This window comes from Giraffa tippelskirchi, chromosome 7 (genome assembly GCF_054371585.1).
Source record: "Giraffa tippelskirchi isolate mGirTip1 chromosome 7, T2T-mGirTip1v1.2.pri, whole genome shotgun sequence".
Classification (NCBI taxonomy): domain Eukaryota; kingdom Metazoa; phylum Chordata; class Mammalia; order Artiodactyla; family Giraffidae; genus Giraffa; species Giraffa tippelskirchi.
In genome coordinates, this window is record NC_137281.1 from 84,447,241 (window position 1) to 84,469,255 (window position 22,015).

At 43.5% G+C, this 22,015-nt stretch overlaps 1 protein-coding gene across 3 annotated transcripts in view; it reads left to right on the top strand.

Moving 5' to 3' along the window:
• The window catches only part of THSD4 (thrombospondin type 1 domain containing 4), a 635,320-nt gene that overhangs the window by 19,416 nt on the left and 593,889 nt on the right, over positions 1-22,015 (top strand). Inside the window, exons 1-2 of one of the 3 annotated variants that reach the window (XM_081506214.1) lie at positions 1,826-1,885; positions 11,713-11,821. In XM_081506214.1, the coding sequence (XP_081362340.1) occupies positions 11,793-11,821 (29 nt within the window). In that variant the 5' untranslated portion in view covers positions 1,826-1,885; positions 11,713-11,792. Of the gene's footprint in view, positions 1-1,825; positions 1,886-11,160; positions 11,252-11,712; positions 11,822-22,015 lie in introns of those variants that run through there. The other 2 variants (XM_081506215.1, XM_081506213.1) reach the window with 2 other exon arrangements.

Consider the following 22,015-nt stretch of genomic DNA (forward strand, 5'->3'; position numbering starts at 1 on the left):
TTATAGCTACCTGCTTACCCTAACTAACTATGCATCAAATTGGAAACTATTATAATGCTAACATTATTGGCAAGTGTGTTGATTTTACCCATTTCAGTGGGATTTTAGGTGGACACACTCTTTTTTAAAACAATTCATATGTAAGAAGGATTTTAAATAGTTATAACTTTTGGCTTAGTGATTCTGGTTTTAGGAATCTACTATAAGGAACTAAGCAGAGAAACAGGTAAAGAATTTCCTATAAGGATATTTGTCACAGATTCCAACAATAAAAGAATTCCTTAGATATGTTATCTGGCTTCTGTGGGGTGAACTATTAAATAATGATTAAAATATTTTAATATTCTATACTAAAATACAGAATATATACTTATATATGTTGTCTATATATTACTTATTAATATATACTTATGCATACTCTTTATATTACTTATTAATATTTACTTATGTATGTTATCTATATGTTCTATATATAATCATTTAAACAGCTTTGCATTTTATTTTTCACTTTAAATCATAAGCGTTTTATTAGTAACATTCATATTTTAATCATTGTATAACTGTGGTGTTGGAGAAGACTCTTGAGAGTCCCTTGGACTGCAAGGAGATCCAACCAGTCCATCCTAAAGGAGATCAGTCCTGGTTGTTCATTGGAAAGACTGATGTTGAAGCTGAAACTCCAACGCTTTGGCCACCTGATGTGAAGAGCTGACTTATTGGAAAAGACCCTGATGCTGGGAAAGATTGAGGGCAGGAGAAGAAGGGGACGACAGAGGATGAGATAGGTGGATGGCATCACCGACTCGATGGACATGGGTTTGGGTGGACTCGGGGAGTTGGTGATGGACAGGGAGGCCTGGGGTGCTGCGGTTCATGGGGTTGCATGGGGTCACGATTGAGCGACTGAACTGAACTGAGACCTACCTTATGAATAAAAATGACGCTTGTTTTCTGTGAGTTTGTTCTGTTAGTACACTTGGCACACCCGCCTTCTCTGATGTGTGTGTGTATGTGTGTATATGTGTGCATACACAGATGTACACAGGTGATTTCCAGAGGGCCAAGGGCCATTTGTAGATGTCAGGACCTGGACCTTATAACAAAAGGAAGAGAAGGTGGGCCAGAAGGATCGCTCAGCCTGAGCCAGAGCTGCCCTTAGTCCCATGGCCACCTGCCTTCGATCAAAAGTGGCTGGAAAATATATTGCTTTTTGCAATGAGATGGCTCATCATCTTGGAGAAGGCTTGGGTAGCACGTCAGAAAATCTGTAGTTCTTGTGCAGAGCTCAGGCTGTGAAAGTCTGACCTTGTTTCCTTCGATGTCTACAACCCAGAGATTACAAAGCATTCTTGGCAGAGGATGCTGGGGAGGGGTTGAGTCTGACCAGGGAGGAAAAATGGAGTCTGTCTGTAGGTATCTTTGATTCCTAGTGAGGGTGGTCTGCATCCCTTCACAGTTCACTATGATGTGTGTCTGAAGAGAGCAGAGAATGTCATTGGTGGTGTTAATTTCAGAAACAGTTATAGTTATTACAAAGCAGTAGAGTCTCTATTCAGACTGTAGGCTGGGCATCAGTATGTTTGAAATGTATGACAATCCTGCCTGAAGAGAAGACCCTCCAAGTGAGATTGAATATAAGTTCTTCCTGTCATCACAGAACACCTACTGTTCCCCAAAGTGCTGTTCTAGGAACCAAGAATATAAAAAATAAGTCCTTGAGGAAAGTCTTTACTCTTCTGTAGTCTCCTATTATGGGGAAGAAAGGAAAGCACGAATCATAATGATACACTGTGACAATTGCTGGGTTGGAGTTCTGAATGTGAGACCTACACAGAAGTAGAGAAATTCAACCAGGCTTATCAAGTGCTGTAAATCAAATGACTAAGTAAGTAATATTTGGAAAAGAGAAAGCACTCTTACTCCAAACACATTTCTCTCTTTTATCTGCAGTATCATGTCATCTGAAATTGAAAAAGCAACTCTGTACAGAAGCAGGAACAAATGGCTCATTTATTGAAAATATCTTGCCTGCCTGATATTTCTACCCTGGACTGTTTTCCTGGGTTACCTGGGAAACATTTTTTAGGAGTGAAAACAAATATACACCACATTAATGTCGATGACCGTGAAAATGATGTAGTTTGCCTTGAAATTCTTGACTAATCCATGCTGATTACCTAGTTTCTCCAGGGAAGAAAGGAGAACTAAGGTGATTTCTTTAATGAGTTAGCAAAACCTGCTGTAATGTGTTTGCTTAAAAGTATCCAGGGAGTTTTAAGATCTTCTCAACATTTTTTCTTAATTCCAATTCTCTGGGTTCTCAGGATGCTTTGGGCAAGCCAGCCAGTTTGCAGAATGGAGGTTCAGTGGGAAGAAATGGGTTCTGTGGCTGAGTTTGAATATGGGATGTGGAAGAAGGATGGGCTTTGCAAGGGGTAGGAGAAAAGACCAAAGATAAAGAGCAGAGGGAATGTCAGTGGACCATCTCTCTGGCTGGCCTCAGCCCAGTAGGGTGATACTGGAAACGTGACCAGGCCTGGGGCCCCCAGGTCTGCTTTCCTCAATACCCTGGGCTTCCATGGAGGCCTAGATGGTAACGAATCCACCTGCAATGTGGGAGACCTGGGTTTGATCCCTGGGTTGGGAAGATCCCCTGGAGGAGGGCATGGCAACCCACTCCAGTATTCTTGCCTGGAGAATCCGCATGGATAGAGGAGCCTGGCGGGCTACAGTGTATGGGATCACCAAGAGTCAGACACAACTGAGAGACTAACCACAGCAGAGCACAGCACTGCCCCCGAAAGGGCTGTGGCAAATGATGACGGCCAGCAGACGGCCTGGGAGGGTTGGACCCGCTGTGGAGGCAGCACGCATCTGCAGTGGCCTGGTGTCTTCATTCTGTCCCAAGGGCAGTCTGTAGCAATTCATTGAGCACCTAGCAATTCAGTGAAAGTCTGTTGGAGACACACACCATTCATCCTTCATTCATTCACCAAGCTTTTATTGCATAGCCCCTGTGTACCAGGCAAAGATGAGTAAAGATGAATAAACTTATCCCCGGCCTTGAGAAGCTCCCCAGCCAGTGAGGAAGAAGCATAAACAGAGCATAGAGCAAGCATGCCTAACATCTCTGCTAAAAGAGATGATAATCCATTCTTTTGTAAGCTTCTAGCTTACAAGCTTCTAGCTTCTGTCCTGTACCTCCCATTGTTGGCTGGCAAATTTGCCCACTTTGTTGTTAATGGTGACTCTTCAAAGGATATTCTTCTCTCGAAAGAATAATATAAGTGCTAACAATAAAAGCCCACTGTGATATTTACTTTTTTGGACTGTTGGCATTCCTTTTGCCTGTAGCAGCCATTGGGCACTCAGCCTCAGGTAATGTGTCATTGTGAAAGAAATATTTATTTATGTATTTGTGTACTGGGGCTTCCCTTGTGGCTCAGCTGGTAAAGAATCCACCTGCAATGCAGGAGACTTGGGTTCGATCCCTGGGTTGGGAAGATCCCCTGGAGAAGGGAAAGGCTGCCCACTCCAGTATTCTGGCCTGGAGAATTCCATGGACTGTATAGTCGGGGTCGCAAAGAGTCCGACACACCTGAGCGACTTTCACTTTCACTTTTGTGTGTTTATTTGCCTGCCTCAATAAAAGTTTAAGCTCCTCAAGGGCAGAGATCTCCCCACCCCTTGTCATATGTACTATCTCACATGAAGCTTCCTAACCCAAGAGGTATTGAAAGCTGATTAGCTGCTAACCTATATGCCCTGCATACAAATACTCAAGGATGATCTGAGGATGACTGGTCCCAGCCCTACAGAAGACATGGGACCACTCTGCTGTGTTGCGACTTGAGGAACCCAACATATCCATTGAGACTTAGAATGTTCTTTAGACGACACCAGGGAAAAGACAGTGGCAGATGCAGCCTCTGTTTTGCTCCTTTAAGCTGGCACTGTTCATGTGTGGATAGCAAGCAGCATCAAATGATGGTTAAGTGCATAAACTCTGGGCTCAGGCTGCCTGGGTTATATTGTGACTTTCCCACCTGCTAGCTGGGTGACTTTGGGAGAGTTATTTAACTTCTTGGTACCTCCATTTCTCAATGATGCCTCTTTCATGGGGTTGTTGTGAGGATAAAATGAGTGAATATAAAATGCTCAGAATACCATATGACACATGGCACCCACTCAGTAGGTGTTTGTTAGAGTTCTCAGCTACATTATTATTATCTGAAATAATAGGTTATTACATTGCTCATCTTGGCTCACTTTGCTCTAAGTGATGTTCGTGGCACAGTCAAGTCATGTCTTGAAATGTTTCATCTCCTAGCAAAACAGGTGAGATACACCCAGTCCCCTTGGGGTAACATCTATCCCTCCATTCATTCATTTATTGAGTGTCCAGCCATGATTCTCTGCTAGGTGGGAGGCAGTGGGTCTACTAAAGTGAAAAGAGGAGAAGCCCTGTGGTTGGTGGTCTGTCTTCAAGTCCAAGCCCTACCCTCCACCCATTGTATGGTCTCAGTTTTGCCATGAGAATTAAATGACATGCTTATGTCGTGTATCTGAGGCATAGTAAAAGTTGATTCCTGACACTGAGTTTTCTTCCTCTTTTCTGATCATTTAAGACAGAGGTGGGTTGGATGCCCTGATGTTGGGAGCTGACACCTGGTACTCTGGTCCACAGACAACCGGGCCTCAGGTAGGAGCACCGTACACAGCGGGCCGGAGTTCTAAGGGAGGACAGTTCTGTGAGGAAACATGGGCGGGGCAGGAGGAGGTGACGTTGGCCTTACTGGTGAAGACAGGACAGGGCAGGATGGAGGCTCCAGCATATCAGGACCCTTGGGGGGCAGCTTTCACAGAGGAATAGGTAGGTTCTGAGACTCGTCCTCACTACGTGATCCTCCTGGGTGCTGACTTGGGGTCTAAATGGCCCCTCTCTCTGAAACCTCTGGTTCTCATTCTTGCACTGGTGAGTCACTTCCTCTCCCCAGGGACTAGGGCCTTTGTTTGTCTGGGTGGTGGCTTTCCCTTGTGGGAATTCCCTTGTGGGAGGACAGGAGGGGGTCTGGCCTATCTGTGGTTGGGATGTGGCCACAAGGTGGTCTCATTGAACCCAAACCTGAGAGGCTGAGCAGACCCTTCTTTCTGGGGTACACTGAAATCAGAGAGGGGGAGTCTTCCAGGGGTTCTGCAGGCCAGGAGGAGAAGAGGCAGGAAGGATGCTCAGAGGTGGACTGTAAGAAAGGACAGTACAGCTGTGCCAGTGTCTAGGGTGTGGTGACCGTTTCTGGGGTCAGGGAGCCATCACTTGTCCTGAGTCACATCTCTCCTGGCCTCTCTTTCCATTCTCTCGTCCCCAGCCTTTGCGCCTCCTGCCACATTCTCCTCACCCTCGAGGTGTTTGGGCCTGTGACTTTGGCCTGAGCCATGTCAGGTGACTGGTCCAGCCTTCCTGCAAGCTCTCTGTGGAAAGGAGAGCTGGTGGGGGTTCCAGCCACCAGGGAGCATATGTTCCAACAGAAACTAGATTGTTTGATTATTTTTTGTTCACTGTCAAGAAAGGTTATAAATCAACAGGAGCAAACCCCCAAAGGCGACTCGCTCCGCAGATAGTGTGTTTACTCAGTCCTGGCGCTGTGGCCAAATGGGTTTTTGGGAAACTTCACTTTCATCAGGTCCCTCCTGGCTCCAGAACCTACAAGGGCTCTATCTCATCCATCTCATCAGAATTCTCCTGGCATTTCCCAGGGCTTGGGTAATATGTCTTGGCTCCATCTTCACGATTTTATTCCCCTCATCACAGCGAGAATCCCGCAGTGCCTTCTGATCCACCAGAGCCAGGGCTTCTAAACTTTTCTGACCAGGAGCCTCAGTGAGACATACTCACTTAGCCTCACTGTGTGTGATAAACACTGCTATTTTCTCTTTCATTCTTTTCTATTTCATTTAAAAAGGTGCAGGTCATGACTCACGCAATTGATTTCATGACAAATTAATGGGTCATGACCCACAGTTTGAAAAGCAGAACTGATTTCACACATACTAATCATGTTAGCATGTCCAAGCTTGTACTGTTCGCTGCAGGACAGGCCACAGGCCAGTCAATGAGAGACAAGTTTTGGGGCAAGGAATAGTGACTTTTTTATTTGGAAAGCCAGTCGGCTGAGAGGATGGTGGTCTAATATCCCAAAGAACCGTCTTGCCCAGGTTTGGATGCTAGTTTCTTTTATAGAACAAAGAAGCGGAGGTGAAGAGGTAAAGCAAAAAGGGTTATCGCTGTTGTTTAGTCACTGAGTTGTGTCCGACTCTTTTGTGACCCCACAGACAATAACCTGCCAGGCTTCTCTGTCCATGGGATTTCTCAAGCAAGGATATTGGAGTGGGTTGCCATTTCCTTCTCCAGGGGATCTTCCTGACACAGGGATCAAACCCGCATAACCTGCATTGCAGGCGGATTCTTTACCACTGACCCACTAGGGAAGCCCTCCAAAAGGGTGATAAGTTGTTGGAAAGATTTCCTGATTCCAGCCAGACTCCAGAGGGCATGTGTTAGTTTCTTCCTTCCTGCAGCTATTCACAGGTGGGCCTGGTCAGGAGGTTTCCTGTGAGCTAAACAAAGGTACCGCACAATTGCACTCATCTCACATGCTAGTAAAGTAATGCTCAAAATTCTCCAAGCCAGGCTTCAGCAATACGTGAACCGTGAACTTCCAGATATTCAAGCTGGTTTTAGAAAAGGCAGAGGAACTGGAGATCGAATTGCCAACATCCGCTGGATCATCGAAAAAGCAAGAGAGTTCCAGAAAAACATCTATTTCTGCTTTATTAACTACACCAAAGCCTTTGACTGTGTGGATCACAGTAAACTGTGGAAAATTCTGAAAGAGATGGGAATAGCAGACCATCTGACCTGTCTCTTGAGAAACCTGTATGCAGGTCAGGAAGCAACAGTTAGAACTGGATGTGGAACAACAGACTGGTTCCAAATAGGAAAAGGAGTACGTCAAGGCTGTATATTGTCACCCTGCTTATTTAACTTCTATGCAGAGTACATCATGAGAAACGCTGGGCTGGAAGAAACACAAGCTGGAATCAAGATTGCTGGGAGAAATATCAATAACCTCAGATATGCAGATGACACCACCCTTATGGCAGAAAGTGAGGAAGAACTAAAGAGCCTCTTGATGAAAGTGAAAGAGGAGAGTGGAAAAGTTGGCTTAAAGCTCAACATTCAGAAAACTAAGATCATGGCATCTGGTCCCATCACTTCATAGGAAATAGATGGGGAAACGGTGGAAACAGTGTCAGACTTTATTTTTTTGGGCTCCAAAATTACTGTAGATGGTGACTGCAGCCATGAAATTAAAAGACACTTACTCCTTGGAAGGAAGGTTATGACCAACCTAGATAGCATATTTAAAAGCAGAGACATTACTTTGCCAACAAAAGTCCGTCTAGTCAAGGCTATGGTTTTTCCAGTGGTCATGTATGGATGTGAGAGTTGGATGGTGAAGAAAGCTGAGCGCCGCAGAATTGATGCTTTTGAACTGTGGTGTTGGAGAAGACTCTTGAGAGTCCCTTGGACTGCAAGGAGATCCAACCAGTCCATCCTAAAGGAGATCAGCCCTGGGTGTTCATTGGAAGGACTGATGTTGAAGCTGAAACTCCAATACTTTGGCCACCTCATGTGAAGAGTTGACTCATTGGAAAAGACCCTAATGCTGGGTAGGATTGGGGGCAGGAGGAGAAGGGGACGACAGAGGATGAGATGGTTGGATAGCATCACTGACTCGATGGACATGGGTTTGGGTAAACTCCGGGAGTTGGTGATGGATAGGAAGGCCTGGCATGCTGCGATTCATGGGGTCACAAAGAGTCGGACATGACTGAGCGACTGAACTGAACTGAAAGAAAGGTATTTTAGCTTAATGCTCAGGTGTGGGAGGCAGGGTTCCCCAAGGTGGACCATTATGTACACTTTAAACTATAGGCAGCATCTCTTGAGTGATTCAGTTCAGTTCAGTCGCTTGAGTGATTAACTCGTAGCAAAAGCAATATAGTGCAAAAGTTAAGAGAGAAAGATCCAACATGGAGTCAGATTTGTTATCCCTATTATGGTCATGGAAACCCAAGGACACCAGGACATGCTCATCTGGCGAGCGTGTTTTATCTCTCAGGAGATAAAAGTGACCAGTCACATCTGACAAAAAGTTGGTCAAAAAACATTCAAGAGTAGTGGCCTCCACAAATTTTTTTGGTTGCACCCCATCAGTAAAAAATGTTTCAGCATATAGCACTGATCTATGTTTGGTTATTTTTTTAAACTACCAGTGTATGATGTGACCACATAAAACATACACTCAAAATGGAAATTTTAAAAGGGTGGCATAAAGATGAAAGGAACTGTATTTTAAAATGACATGCTAATCGTGTTGGCTTCATTCTGTTATCAGCAAATATCCGAAGGCAAAATACACAGAAAGAACGAGGTTCATGGTTATCGGCAGCAGTTGTAAATCTATTTTCAAACTGTTTTGATGATTTAAGATGTTTTTCTGGTTGACTTCTTGTCAGATTTGGAAACCACTGCTTTGTATCAAACCCTCTTTCCTCAACGTTGCCCTTCCCTTCCTGACAAAACCAAAAAAGCTCCATTAGCACCTCCTTTTGCTACTTCTGTCCACCAGAAATCTGCGGGGAGTCATTTTTGACACCTCTTTCCCTTGCCCACCTCAGCCAGCCATTTACCACATTCTGGGAGTTTTATTACTCAGTAGAGGATCAGCTCTTCCCATGTTCTCCTTCAATTGCTACATTCCAGCCAAGCTGCCTCCCTCCCAGTTCTTCACACACCTTTACATGTGTGATTCCCTCTCCCTGGAGTGCCCCCTCCCTTTTCACCTGACTGACTCCTACTCACCCCTCAAAACCCAGCATAAAGGTCTTCTTCAGAGGTCTCTGACCACTGTCCAGTATACTTTCTGAGGCACCTTGTACTTTCTTCCAAATGGCTCTTATCACAGTTTTATTTTTATACTTATGCTTCACTTTCTTTGTGCAGCCCTGTAGCACCTAGATTGTATTGGGTTGGCCAAAAAGTTCATTCAGGTTTTTTTTCTGTTACATCTTATGGAAGAACTTGAATAAAATTTTTGGCCAACCCAGTAATTTCCTTCAGGGCAGGGACCATGCCTGATATGAGTGTGTGTGTGTGTGAGAGAGAGAGAGAGTGGGTGTTTAGCATCCACATCATGGACTCCCAATAAATATTTAATACTTACAACAAATGTATTACACATAGTACCCCCATTTTACAGATGAGGAAGTTGAAAGTCTAAAAGGTTAATTGCCTGAGGTCACCTGGTTAATAAGTGGGAAAATTGGCCTTCGATCCAGGTCTTTCAGGTTGTAGTGTACACTCTTGCCAACCCCTCTGGATTGTTCTTTTGTAGCCTGCACAGGCTCTAAGGGCTGATTTTCAGTCCTATCTTCCTTGTTGATACTAGCCCCCTAGTGATTCTCCTCCTGAACTAGCTCCATTTATGCTCAGGGTATCTGCATCACACTCTTCACCCTAAGTTATTCTGGATGACTCTGACCTTTTCCCACACAATTTCACGTCCCTAAAACTTATCCACATTTCATGTTGGAAAGTAAGACTGCATTGCCTCATCTTCTCTTGAATTCCATAGCACCTTGGAAAGAACCTGAGTGCCCCAAATACTAAGTAAATAATTACTGATTAGTTGATCATTATCAGGAGCTTGGCAGAGATTTCATCTGACTCCCAAGTTAAATCCCGTCTTTGTGCATATCCGCTTCCCAGCCAAGAGTAAGAAGACCGTGCCTCAGATTCAGAGGGGTTTTAACTGTTCCAATTTGCACTTGTTGGCCTTCTTCCTGGTGGATCTCAGTGTAATTTTTGGCTGAGACCCAGGAATTTAAGGGTCTTCAATACCATGAGTAATTTCATGAGTTGCTGATGGCTAATTAGGGGTGATTACAGTCAAGAGGTTTGACTGTCTTAATAACCCCCAGAAATGGCTGGTGGTGACTAAACATCTTGATTATTTTCCCCTGCAAATGGAATTTTCTGATACTTCTGACTGTCTTTTCATAAGTCCTTGTAATTTATCCCCCACCTTGCCTTTCTAGTGAAAAGGAAATGTGAAATCCTGAGGAGAATTTGGAAACCAATGATTTTGGAAAACTCTGGCTTTATTAGTGAGGACTCCTGGGCACACCTTGAAACCCTGCTTCATTTCTTTGTCTTTCTCTAGGAGGAGATGTGTGAGGAGAGGAGTCTGGACCACGATTTTTCTCCCCAAGTTCCATTACATTCCAACCCAGCCTCCCATTCTGGGCTGTCTGATGCTATCTATAATTTACCTTTGAAACCACTGCCTCATTTGACAATGTTAAGAAATTGTGTTTAGTGTGATTTTCTGAATGGAGTAGTGTTTGTAGGTGAGGGGTTTTACCTTCCTGTTGTTAACTGTGACAACAGGCTTTATGTTACTTGACCTCTTTCTGCATCAGTATCTTCAGAGCTACTATTATTTTTTTCTATTTTTTTTTTTTTTTTTTGCCGTGCTGTGCAGGATCTTAGGTCCCTGACCAGAGATTGAAGCCAGGCCCAGTGCAATGAAAGTGCTGAGTTCTAACCACTGGACTGCCGGGGAATTCCCCAGAGCTACTTTTAATTGAGTGTCCTCTGTTCTAGGCACTGGGCTAAGCATATGACATGTGCCCACTCGTTTAATATTTGACAACCTGCCTCAATTCTTTAGGACATATTTTTTGAGCAGGGTTTTTTTTTTTTTTTCTGTTTTGTTTTTTTTGGCCGTACCACATGGCATGTAGGAGCCTAGTTCCCCCACCAGAGATTGAACCCGTTCCCTCTCTGTGTGGAAGCATGGAGTCCTAACCACTGGACCACCAGGGAAGTCCTGAACAGTTTTATTGAGATGTAATTGCCGATTTAACATGTACAATTAAACTTTTTTAGTATATTCACAAGATTGTACAGCCATCATCACAATCTAATTTTAGAATACTTTTGTCACCTCAGGTGGAATCCTCACACCCTCAAAGTAGCCCCTCTCCACCCTCCAGACCTTGGTAATCACTAATGTAATTTTTTTGTCTCTCTAGATTTGCCTATTCTGAACACCTTCTGTAAATGGAATCATACGATATGTAGCCTTTTGTATCTGACTTCTTTCACTTGTGTGATGTTGTCAAGGTTTGTCAGCATCCAGACGTCATTTCTCTTTATGTTTAGGTAGTAATTTTACCCCTACTGTACAGTTGGGGTAACCAGGACACAAAGGTGAAAGGACTTTCTAATGGGTCAAGTAACCTTTAATGGATGGAGCAAGATTTCCAATGCACATTTGCCTAACGACAACTCTGCTGTTAGCTTAGTCTCAGAAGTAGTCATACTGACGGTAGCTTATTAAACATTTTCTATGGATCACTGTGCTGAGTGTCCTGTAAATTTGTATGATTTGTTCATACATAATCAACTTTCATTTGGGCAATCGGGTGACCATAACTGGGCATAAGTGGGCAATGGTATTTTTGTTCTAATGTTTTCTATTTGCTCACTTCTTGTTGAACTGGCTGGCCTAAGCTGCAGAATCTTAGATTCTAGACTCTTTGTAAACTGATGATACTAAAAATAGCATTGTTATTCTTCTGTAGGAGTTGAACATCACCCACTTCTGCAGAAAATTGGCAACATCGCTGAGGAGCCCTTGCTTTTTCCTGGGACACCCAGGATCATGGTTTCCTGTTTCATGGAGTCTCTCAGGTGAGTGGAAAATCTTTTGAAAAGGAAATAGGAAAGTAAGAAATTCAATATTTGAATTTTACTATATGTTTCTTCTAGTAATGAGTCTTGAGGGCCTGCATCTCACAGATACTTTTGATGTGCCTTGTACGTATGTGTAGTAAGTTTGATACTCACTAAGGCTGCTGAGGCCTGGACAGCTATGTGCTGTGCTGAGAAGTGCTTAGACTGAGATTAACTGGCTTGGGCTCTATGCTGTGCTCTGCCATTCAGTGAGCTGTATCTAGGACTCAGAGTTTTCATTTATTATTTATTCATCTGATGCTCTCCTTGGCATATGGGATCCTAGTTCCCCAACCAGGGATCAAACCCGTGTCCCCTGCATTGGAAGCATGAAGTCTTAACCACTGGAGCACCAGAAAAGTCCCCTCAGATTTTTCTTAAAATAAAAATGTTAACGGACTGGTGGGTATTTATCATGGCTGCACAATAAAATTACCTGAAGAACTTTAGAAAATATTGTCCTCTGGCTACAACCCCATAGATTGTGATATAATTGATTCGGTATATTTAAAAGGTGACCTTTTTGGTCCTGCTTGTTCAAAGCATCTGTGACTTGCCCCTGCATTTTTAATTTGATACTGATATCAACCATGCAAAGTAAGTGGAACAATTAGTATGGTCTCTGTATGCAGATCAGAAAATCAGTGTTTACCTCCTGATGCCCATTCCTTCAGTGCAGACTCACGGAAAAGGCTTGGTGCTCTGGAATTTAGTCTGTATATTGAGACATTTTTCAAGCTTTCCTGAAGATGATAGACCCCTTTAAAAATTCTTCAATCAAAATCCTATGTTAAAAAAAAGCAACCCTCATTGTAAAATAGCCAATGGCAGTATTTTATTAGGGGAAATTTGTTTTAGAAGTTCAAATTTGTAATGTTTACACATTATAAGATTCATGAATCTCTTTGCATAAACATCAGAATTTGGAATCAGAATTTATAGATGATAGCTTATACATCAGCCCCTGCATCGAGTTTATCTTGTGACTGGTTTCAGCTGCATAGTAATCAGAAAATCTTGGTCCATCTAGGTAAGTAATTGCAATTGGTAACAGTTCTTTAGCTCATTTTACAATCTCAAGATATTCTTTAAAGAAATTGACTCAGAATCTAGAAAGGGAAAAGAACTTTTTGTTTCAAAGTTGAATCACTAAGGTTATCCTGTAGTTCTTTTTTTCCTCCATACCTATGATAGTCCCAAATGCCCAGAATTTACACTGAAAAGTGAAAACGGTCTATAACATGTTATTATGATGGTGCCACATGTAACGGCTCAGCCAGGGCTAGAGCATTTGTCAGGCAGATGCTCTTAGCCCATGGCTGGCATCTCACTGAGTATAGTGTGTGTGTGTACTCCTAGTCTGTAATGGCTTGTATAATTTTACATGAACTGACATGTGCAGGCCTGTAGTCCAAAGACCCATGCAGAGCTATAAGCTTCTTCATCAGTGACATAAACCAATGTGTCAGAAAGAGTCAGAGAAGGCAGGAAGTGCTCCATTGTGAGGCCTCTACAAAATCCAGCCACGAACAGAGCAACCTGAGTCTCTTCAGTGTTCATTTTTGGTATCTAATTTAAATTAGCATGTGGGCAGTTTTTAGCCATAGTTTAAAACACAGTTTAAAAGCTGTTTCAGGACATAAAATGTGTATCCAGTTTGTGGAAGCTCCCATGTCCTGCTGTAAGACCACAGGGGAGTGAGACATGCAGTTGGACCACTCAGTCATGTTAGGACCGCAGCCTATTTGAGCACCAGGACCCAGTGGGAGACACAGAAGTGGAAGTCACAGTCGTATATTGAATTGAGTTGAAAAAAAGCAGCAGATAAAACGTTTCCCCATGTGGTAAGCAAGTGGTAAGCAAGTGTAAGTCTGGCTGCTATCAGAAAGGCCCCCTTGGGTATTGAAGACCCTTAAAAATGTGGGGCCACCCAGGCTGTACAGGAAGGGCTTCATTTGAGAGAAGTCCCTTTTGCAAATTTTTTTTTCTTAATGTTTGGAATTTTAATTGATGCCCCTGCAGTTAACCTCTGTAATGATCTGTGATATGGAGGCCATCTCCCAGGGAGGCCTGGTGGGCTCACCTCCAAGCTGTGCATTATTTCAGAGAAATTGCCAACAGATTAGAAATTAGCAGGGTAGGAGCTGTTGAAAGCTAGATGTGGCCTTGCTACCCTCCAGGCAGAGCTCTGGGAGTCTTGACAGGCCTCCAGGATTAGGATCCTGCTGAAGGGATTGTTTTGAAAGGAGCTGCTCAGTCGGACGGTGCTTCCCAGCTGGCTCAGAGGTTAGCAGGAGATGTGGGTTCGATCCCTAGGTCAGGAAGATCCCCTGGCAGAGGAAATGGCAACCCACTCCAGTATTCTTGCCTGGGAAATCTCATAGACAGAGAAGCCTGGTAGGCTACAGTCCGTGGGGTTGCAAAGAGTTGGACATGACTTAGTGACTAAACAACAACAACTCAGCGGGACATTTCTCCAACAGTCCTGCTCTAAGGAAAGAATATATGAGTTATGAGTATAGGCAGGTCTTCAGGAGAGCTCAACTGAAGATTTCCACCAAGTCTCCTTCTTTATAAGCCAGGTGCTCATAAACCATTTTGCATTCTGTTTTGAGGCCCACATAAATATATTTTAACCTGAGGGGGGAGGGGAAAAAAGCAAGAATGTCTTTTGTTTAAATACTTTTCAAAATGTTCTGGGGGAAAGGGCCATGGTTACTTTAAGAGTAAAAGTCTTTGATAAAACTGGTAGATGAGAAACACACAGAGACACACAAATACTCAGGGTCTTAAAAAAAATATTAATCAAGGCAGCCAAATACATAAAGATTAATAGGAAAAGCTGGAGGATATCTCTACCTATAGAGATAACAGGTCAAAATTAGGAGTTAGTCACTGAGAAAACCCCTGAGAGGAAAAAAAAACATTTAAGGGGATTCACAATTCTGATATGCAGAGATTTTGTTTAAAAATCCCTCTCCAGTTCTTGCCAAGCCACAGGGAAACAGAAAGCCAGCTTCTCCCTCATTGAAAGAGATGGAGAAGCCCTGAGTATTAATATAGTAAGAGTGCCTCTGCCACGCTCAGAGTCTGTAGCAATAAAAAGAGCCATAGTTAAATCCAGTAACAGAAGAAACACTTAAACTAACTCTGCATGGAGCTGGTTATCGAGTTGCCTTTGGACCTTGGATGAGTCTTGGATGCTGTGCAAAATTCAGGGCAGGTGATATCCATTTGGAGTAGAGTTGGTCAAGGATAGATTAAGATTTGTCACCTATTACAAGTTAGAGAGGAAAAGGCACTAAGTAATACAGGAGTGTATTTATCTCTTAAAGACTTGCTCCAAATTGTGCACCATTTTTTTTTTCTTGTATGTACAATTACATCTTCGTGTGTTTGTCCAGTGATCGAGAGGAATGAAACTCAATTTTCCCTCTAGAAGCAGCATAACCAGCTGCTTAACCAGTGGAAGATGCATAACCAGTGGAAGATGACCAGCCGACCAAGTTTCTTTAGAGCCAGTCACCCTGGTCAAGGGATCTTTCTTTACCTCGTAGAGTGCTTTTGTGCAGTTGACGTAATATATCTTTGAAATGAAAACACAGAGGAAAACAAAACTATTGAAAATGCCAAACAAATGGTTAAAGTTGATTCGGGGATTCTTATTTGGAATAGTAGTTTTTGAAGAAATACAGATGTAATTAGAGGGATTACAGGGTTAGATGGTGATTTTTATAGCTCTTATGAAGGAGAGTTCTGGATCATTTTAAGGGTTTTACAGGTTGATGGCCCTAGGTCAAGTGTCTGGTTTTAGTCTTCTGAAACGTGAGGCTTTTCTTTTCCTTGATACACACTTCAGTACAGGAATATTATTGTAATGCCTGTCAGCTACTTCACTGAGAAATACAACCATGAGGGATCGAGGAAATGAGAAAGAGAAAGGTTCCAGTTCTTGGAGAACTGGAAAAAGATCCTGAAGACAAAAGCAAGAAAGAAGGGGGTTGAAAAAGTCTAAGTGTGAGAAAGAGAATGCCCAAAGTAGTGATAGCTGAGGTGTGAAAACTGAGACTCCCTTTGGAGTAGGGAAATCTGTGATAATTGGGAAGGGTCATGGGATCAGTTAGTGTTCCTGTGCCAGTGACCAAGAAGTGGGATGGAGGAGGAGGGGAAATAAGAGAAGGAAGAATGCAGGGAAGAGACAGAGGGGGTAGGGACAGAAGGAGGATGGAGAGAGGCCGGAGGAAGGAAGGGGCAGGAGGGAGAGGGAAAGGGGCAGGAGAGGGGGGAGTGGTGGGAGGGGGGCAGGAGGAGGGGTGGGAGGAAAGGGGAGGGGTAGGAGGAGGAAGGGGGAGGGGCAGGAGAAGGAGGGGGAGGGGCATAGGGGAAGGGGAGGGGCATAGGGGAAGGGGAGGGGCATAAGGGAAGGGGAGGGGGAGGGGCATAAGGGAAGGGGGGGAGGGGCATAAGGGAAGGGGGGGAGGGGCATAAGGGAAGGGGAGGGGCAGGGGCAGGAAGCGGAAGAGGCCAGGCTGGGATCCTAAGTATTAAACTTCAGGGTGTCACTAAGGCAGGACTGAATTGCTCTGGCCCACATTGAAACCACTACCCAATTGATGTGTAATAAATATTGGGTTGGCCAAAAAATTCATTCGAGTTTTTCCATAAGATGTTATGGAAAAACCCAAACGAACTTTTTGGCCAACCCATTATTTGTTGAACACTGAATGAATAAATTAGTAATTCTCTTTAATGTGAGAGAAATAAAGTAGATTTTTCTTTCCTAATCAGGATTTTTACTTAATTATAAAAGTAGGTTAAAGTAGAAAATCGTACAAGTGATACAGACACACACCTTTAACAGTTTATTTTTAACATAAAACACATGTACACTCACCAAGTGTTTGATGTGGGGGCCAAGGACTTTTCCTTGAGCGTGAACCCCTGATTGTCTTTCTTGCACAAACCACACCCATAGCATTATCAAAGGTTTCCATTTGGGTTTCTTTCAAGTGGAATGAGAATCTAAGACATTTGCAAAGCAATCTGAATATAGAATGATGCTGAATTTTTATTATTTTTGCTTCTAATCATTTACAATTGTCCAATCCACACCAAATTTGCCAGTGTTTTTCTTTTTTCTTGGCAACTTGCCTTTATCAAGTCTTTTCCAAAGCATTCAGCTTCATTTGTGTAGAAACAACTACCAACTACTCTTTTTGCATTTTGTTTCATGGGCTTGTGTACTGTTTGAATATTTTATGTAATTACAAACCCCTGGTATCATCAATTTGGGGACCATGGTTAAATTCCATAGGAACACAACTCATCTGGTGAGTGCAGAAGAGTACCAGGGAAGAACCTGCTGGAATCTTTTGTGGGAAGCCCAGTAGGAGCCATCTGAATGGTAGGCATAGAGGCTAGGAGGAAATAAAACAGTTTCTTGGAGGACTGTCTTGGCAAACCCCTCCCTATAAAACGATGGCAGGCATTCAGACAGTATTGATTTTTCTTTATGCCTGGCACAGTCCTGCACCTGGCATGTATCCTCATCCCTCAGAACCTAACAGTGGGATTTTCTAGAACCTTCCATACCTAAAAGGTTCAATGCAATCAAGGTGTGTCACTGAGCTGCCAACTACCTGTTCCTTATGTACTGAAATAAATTTGTATGGCTCAGGTTAACATCGACACCCCCACCTGCTTCCCTGAGGTCAGAATCAATATCTTCAACTTGTAGAAATCCACCGTTTGCAACTGTCCCCACCCCCACCCCCCACCCCGCCCCGCTCCTCACCAGTTTCTGTTTTTCCAACAGAGAATTCTAGGGATGTACTTAGAAAACACTTTATTGATGAAAGTGTCATTCACAGCAGCACTTTGCATTTCTTGGTGACTGGTATTTCCTCTCTCTCTCGTTTTCCTTTTTCCCATCACTTCATTCTCTCTTTCCTTTCTTTTATTCACTTGCTATCTATCGGCCCTGTGTTTGGACCAAGACTGTGCTGGTTGTTCTGTTTGCTGCAAAGGTGTATCAGAAACAGTTTCCTCAAGAAACCTACCACTGAGCTGAGGAATTTACTGAAGGGTTTTGTGTCTTAAAAAGCTGTGCTGAGGGACTTCCCTGGTGGTCCAGTGGCTAACACTCCACACTCCCAGTGCAGGAGACCTGGGTTCAATCGCTGGTCAGGGATCCCACATGCTACAACTAAGAGTCTGCAGGTTGCAACTAAAGATCCTACATGCTGCAACGAAGATCAGAGGTCCCACGTGCTACAGCCAAATAAATTAATTAAAAAAGAAAGCTGTGCTGTGACAGGACACCTCACTTTTCCAGAGACCCCAGTCCAGAAAACACAAATGGCTATGAGAGTTGAGAACCTGGAAATAAGCAATAAAAACAAATATGCAGTTAGAAGAGGTGTTCTTAAGTCCATGCTCTAAACTGGAAACATTTACTCCACGACAGCCAGCCAGGCCTTTTCCTTGAACCTGTTTGGTCTTGGTTTGGCTGAAGCTTGCTTGTCTAAAGGTTTTCGTGCCCAAGGCTGACCCGAAGGAAGCAAAGTTAAGAGGCGCGGGCTCATCCACAGTAAGGTAAGCAGTACCTGACAGCAGGAAGGAACTGGCAGAGGGCCACCTGGGTTCAGAAAGCCCCAGGCTTCTCCGGCGCTCTCAGCCTGCTCTGCTCCAAGGCTGCCACCTTCTGCTGCACAGATTGATTGATACTCACTCTGGTGACTCTGAGCCATCTAAACAAGGTTACTACAGCTCAGCATACTCTGTGTGAGAAAACAGGGCAAAGAAATAGAGTGCATTTTTTAAAAAAGTTTGGAATTTCAATGGTTAGTTTCAATTATTTTAGAATATTCTCTAGTGGGACTGGTACATGTTTTCCGATATCTACTTATTCTCTGATTATTTTTTGCAAGAAATGACAGAAAGCAAAACAGATGTGGGAAGCCACCACCTTATACAGACTGGGAGAGAAAATTGGTGTAATAAAATGACAAATGCTTGGTTTCACAGTGTGTTGTGTCCTAGGAGGCCCAGACCATAGTGGTTAAGGGTCCAGGCCGAGACCCTGACTGTTGGCATTGGTATCAGGCTTCGCCACTAAATAGCTGGGTGTACCTTTCACTAAGTGACTTGGCCTCTCTGTGCCTCAGTTTCCTCACCTGCAGAATGGGTATAATCAAAGTGTCTGACAGGATGGCTGTGGCAGTTAGATGAAATAGTACTTGTAAGCGTTGAGGTCAGTGGTAACTGTGTAGTCTTCTGGCTAATGTCATTTGTAACTCATCTCCTTCCCTTCTTTCCTTTACTGTTTAACTGCTGTGAGAGGAAGTTAGAAGGATGGATTGAATACAGTAAAATGAATGCTTAGCAATCATTTTTGATCTCCAGAGTGCAGTAGGTGGAGATTTCACTTCAGGGCTAAGATTTTGGCTCTCTTTTCAAAGGTCGATATAATTTTATTCCTGATCAGGTTGCTCCCAAAATATCTCTTGGGTTGTTTTAACTGAAGAGGAAAAGAAGTAAAGTTTTTGGGTTTTTTTCCTCTCTTTTTCTTGTTTTGTAGTTTGACAGTGTTCAAGTGGCACTGAGTTCATTGAGATAATCCCAGGTATACATGATCCACCCTCGCTAGAGTCAAGGATGAATGGGGTTGGGGGTGGGGGTTTGGGGGAAGTGTTGGCCCAGGCAGATACAGAAGGGCATAGTCCCAGTTCCATGATGTCAATCTTGTACCAAATTTCAATGAGCATTATTTTCTACAGGAAATGAAATGATGGAGTGTTTAAAATCTAGAACACGGTTGGGTAAATGGCATGATTTTTTTTTTTTTTTCTGATGATTGGTGTGAACTGTTGGGTTGTTTCTCCTGCAAGGTGAATTGGAAAGTCTTGCTAGGAATGTGGCTCCCCCCACCGCTTGGAGGGGAGTATGTGATCTGTTTGCCAAAGGCCCTGGTAGCCTTCAATCTGTCAAAACGTTGCAAGCTGGGAGCAGTTTGCCAAAGCAAACTATCAAAGTGAAATAACACACGAGTTGCACACACTCAGACACACACATGCTCTCCCATTCCCCAAACATTAATTTCGAATTGGGTCAGCAGGAACAAGACTTTGGGCCAGATTGCCAGTGTTTTGAAGAGCTGTGGGCACAGCTATGGACTACCAATTAGATAGGTATGCGTGAGGAGGGTGGGGTGTCCTAAAGTGGAGTCTGCAGTGTAGGGGTGGGAAACTTCCAGCCCTTGGCCGAGTTTCATCTGGCCCCTGGGGTTATATATTGCTCTGGCTGCTGCGATTGCAGTCCAAAGAATAATTTCCCCTCTGGGGGAATTTATTCTATTCCATTCAGAGCAGAGCCCACTTAATAACTAAGATTTTATTCCAGCATGAATTTTATTGGGTACCCCTATTCATCTGAGCCTCACTAGGGCCCGACTTGATGAAGAAAAGAAGCATTTGAACATCTAAACATAACTCGTGTAGCCTTTTTGCAACAAGAAGCACTCACAAACATTTTGTTGCCAGACCTTGTGTAAGTCCTTTAAGAACAAATTTGGGGGAAGTCATGTAGAGACTCCAGTATTCTTGCCTGAAAAATCCCATGGATAGAGGAGCCTGGTGGGCCACAGTTCAAAGGGTCACAAAGAGTCAGACACCACTGAGCAACTGAACACACACATGCAGAGACTCAGAAACATACTGATTTTATAAATCCCTCATAAAAGAGCTTTTAAAAGCTCCCAACATTACTTTGGACACTTTAAAATGCATTAATTTGCACTATTTCCACTCATCTTGAAATTTCACAGGTCACAAGATGATGAAGGCTTATTCGCTAATTCGATGAATTAAGCTCTTTCTATATAGCAGACACTCTGCTTGGTGCTGGGAGATAGAGAAGTGACCAAACAGGCTCCCTGATCTCATGGAGCTTATATCCTAGTGGGCAGAGGAAGAAGTTTAACGGAATAAAGACATACTATGTGAGATGATAGGGATTCCCTGGTGGCTCAGTGGTAAAGAATCTGCCTGCCAATGCAGGAGCCACAGGTTCGATCCCTGTGTTGGGAAGATCCCCTGGAGGAGGAAATGACAACTCACTCCACCATTCCTGCCTGGGAAATCTCCTGTACAGAGGAGCATGGCAGGCTACAGCCATGGAGTCGCAAAAGAGTTGGACATGACTTAGCGACTAAACAACAACCACACGTGAGATGGTAAGTGCCGTGGAGAAATAGAAATAGGCTAGGTTGGGAGAGGGTATCCTGGGGAGGGAACATGCTATAGCCGTATCTGGGAGGAGAGTTGACCAGGCAACTGTGGAATGTAGTTCCTCCAAGAGTGGAAAACCTAAAATTTTCCCTTCTCCCATTTTCCACTCCTTCTCCCACTCCAAGTCCCCCTGACTATTATGGCAGTGCAGCCTGGGATGAGTGGTTATGCAAAACAGCTCCTGATTGCATTACAAATATGTGGCTTAGGTGTGTGCCAAGAACTTTGAGGGGCTGAGGTGTAACACATTTCTGGAGCTGCTGTTTGTTTTTTTAACAAAACCACACCAATCTGGTTTTCTTTTTAAATGAGTAAACAGTGCCAGAATGTGTTACAAGTGATTCAGATTTGCGGGCACAGCTTCATAATGTACTTTCTTGCACGTAAACTTATTTGAGACAGTCAGGGCGGGTGCCGTTATTCCCATTTTACAGATGAAGGAACTGAGGTGCAAAGGTGATCTGCCCAAGGTTATGTAACCAAGGAGCATAAATTCCCTAATTGCGATGCCCATGTCCCTTGATTTCTAGAACAACCTAGATCTAGTAAGAATGCAAGTAGAAAATAACTGTTCTTTTCTCATCACCGTGTTCACACCTACTTCTTTTGATGCCCCTGCCTTGTCGAGGGAAGACAGATAGGCAGTTTTCTGGTCCATTGCAAGTTTAATGAGCAGTCTCACTTACAAGTATCAAAAAGCCCCCAAAGATGTGTGTATGTGTAGGAGGGATAGCTTTAATAGTTGCATGTCCATCCTTCTAGAAGTTTTAGTTTTCCTTTAGTAGCTTTAGTTTTCATTTTCCTTGAGTCATTTTTGGATGAATCTAAGACATCAGTAACTTCACCATCCAGACCTGCACCCTTA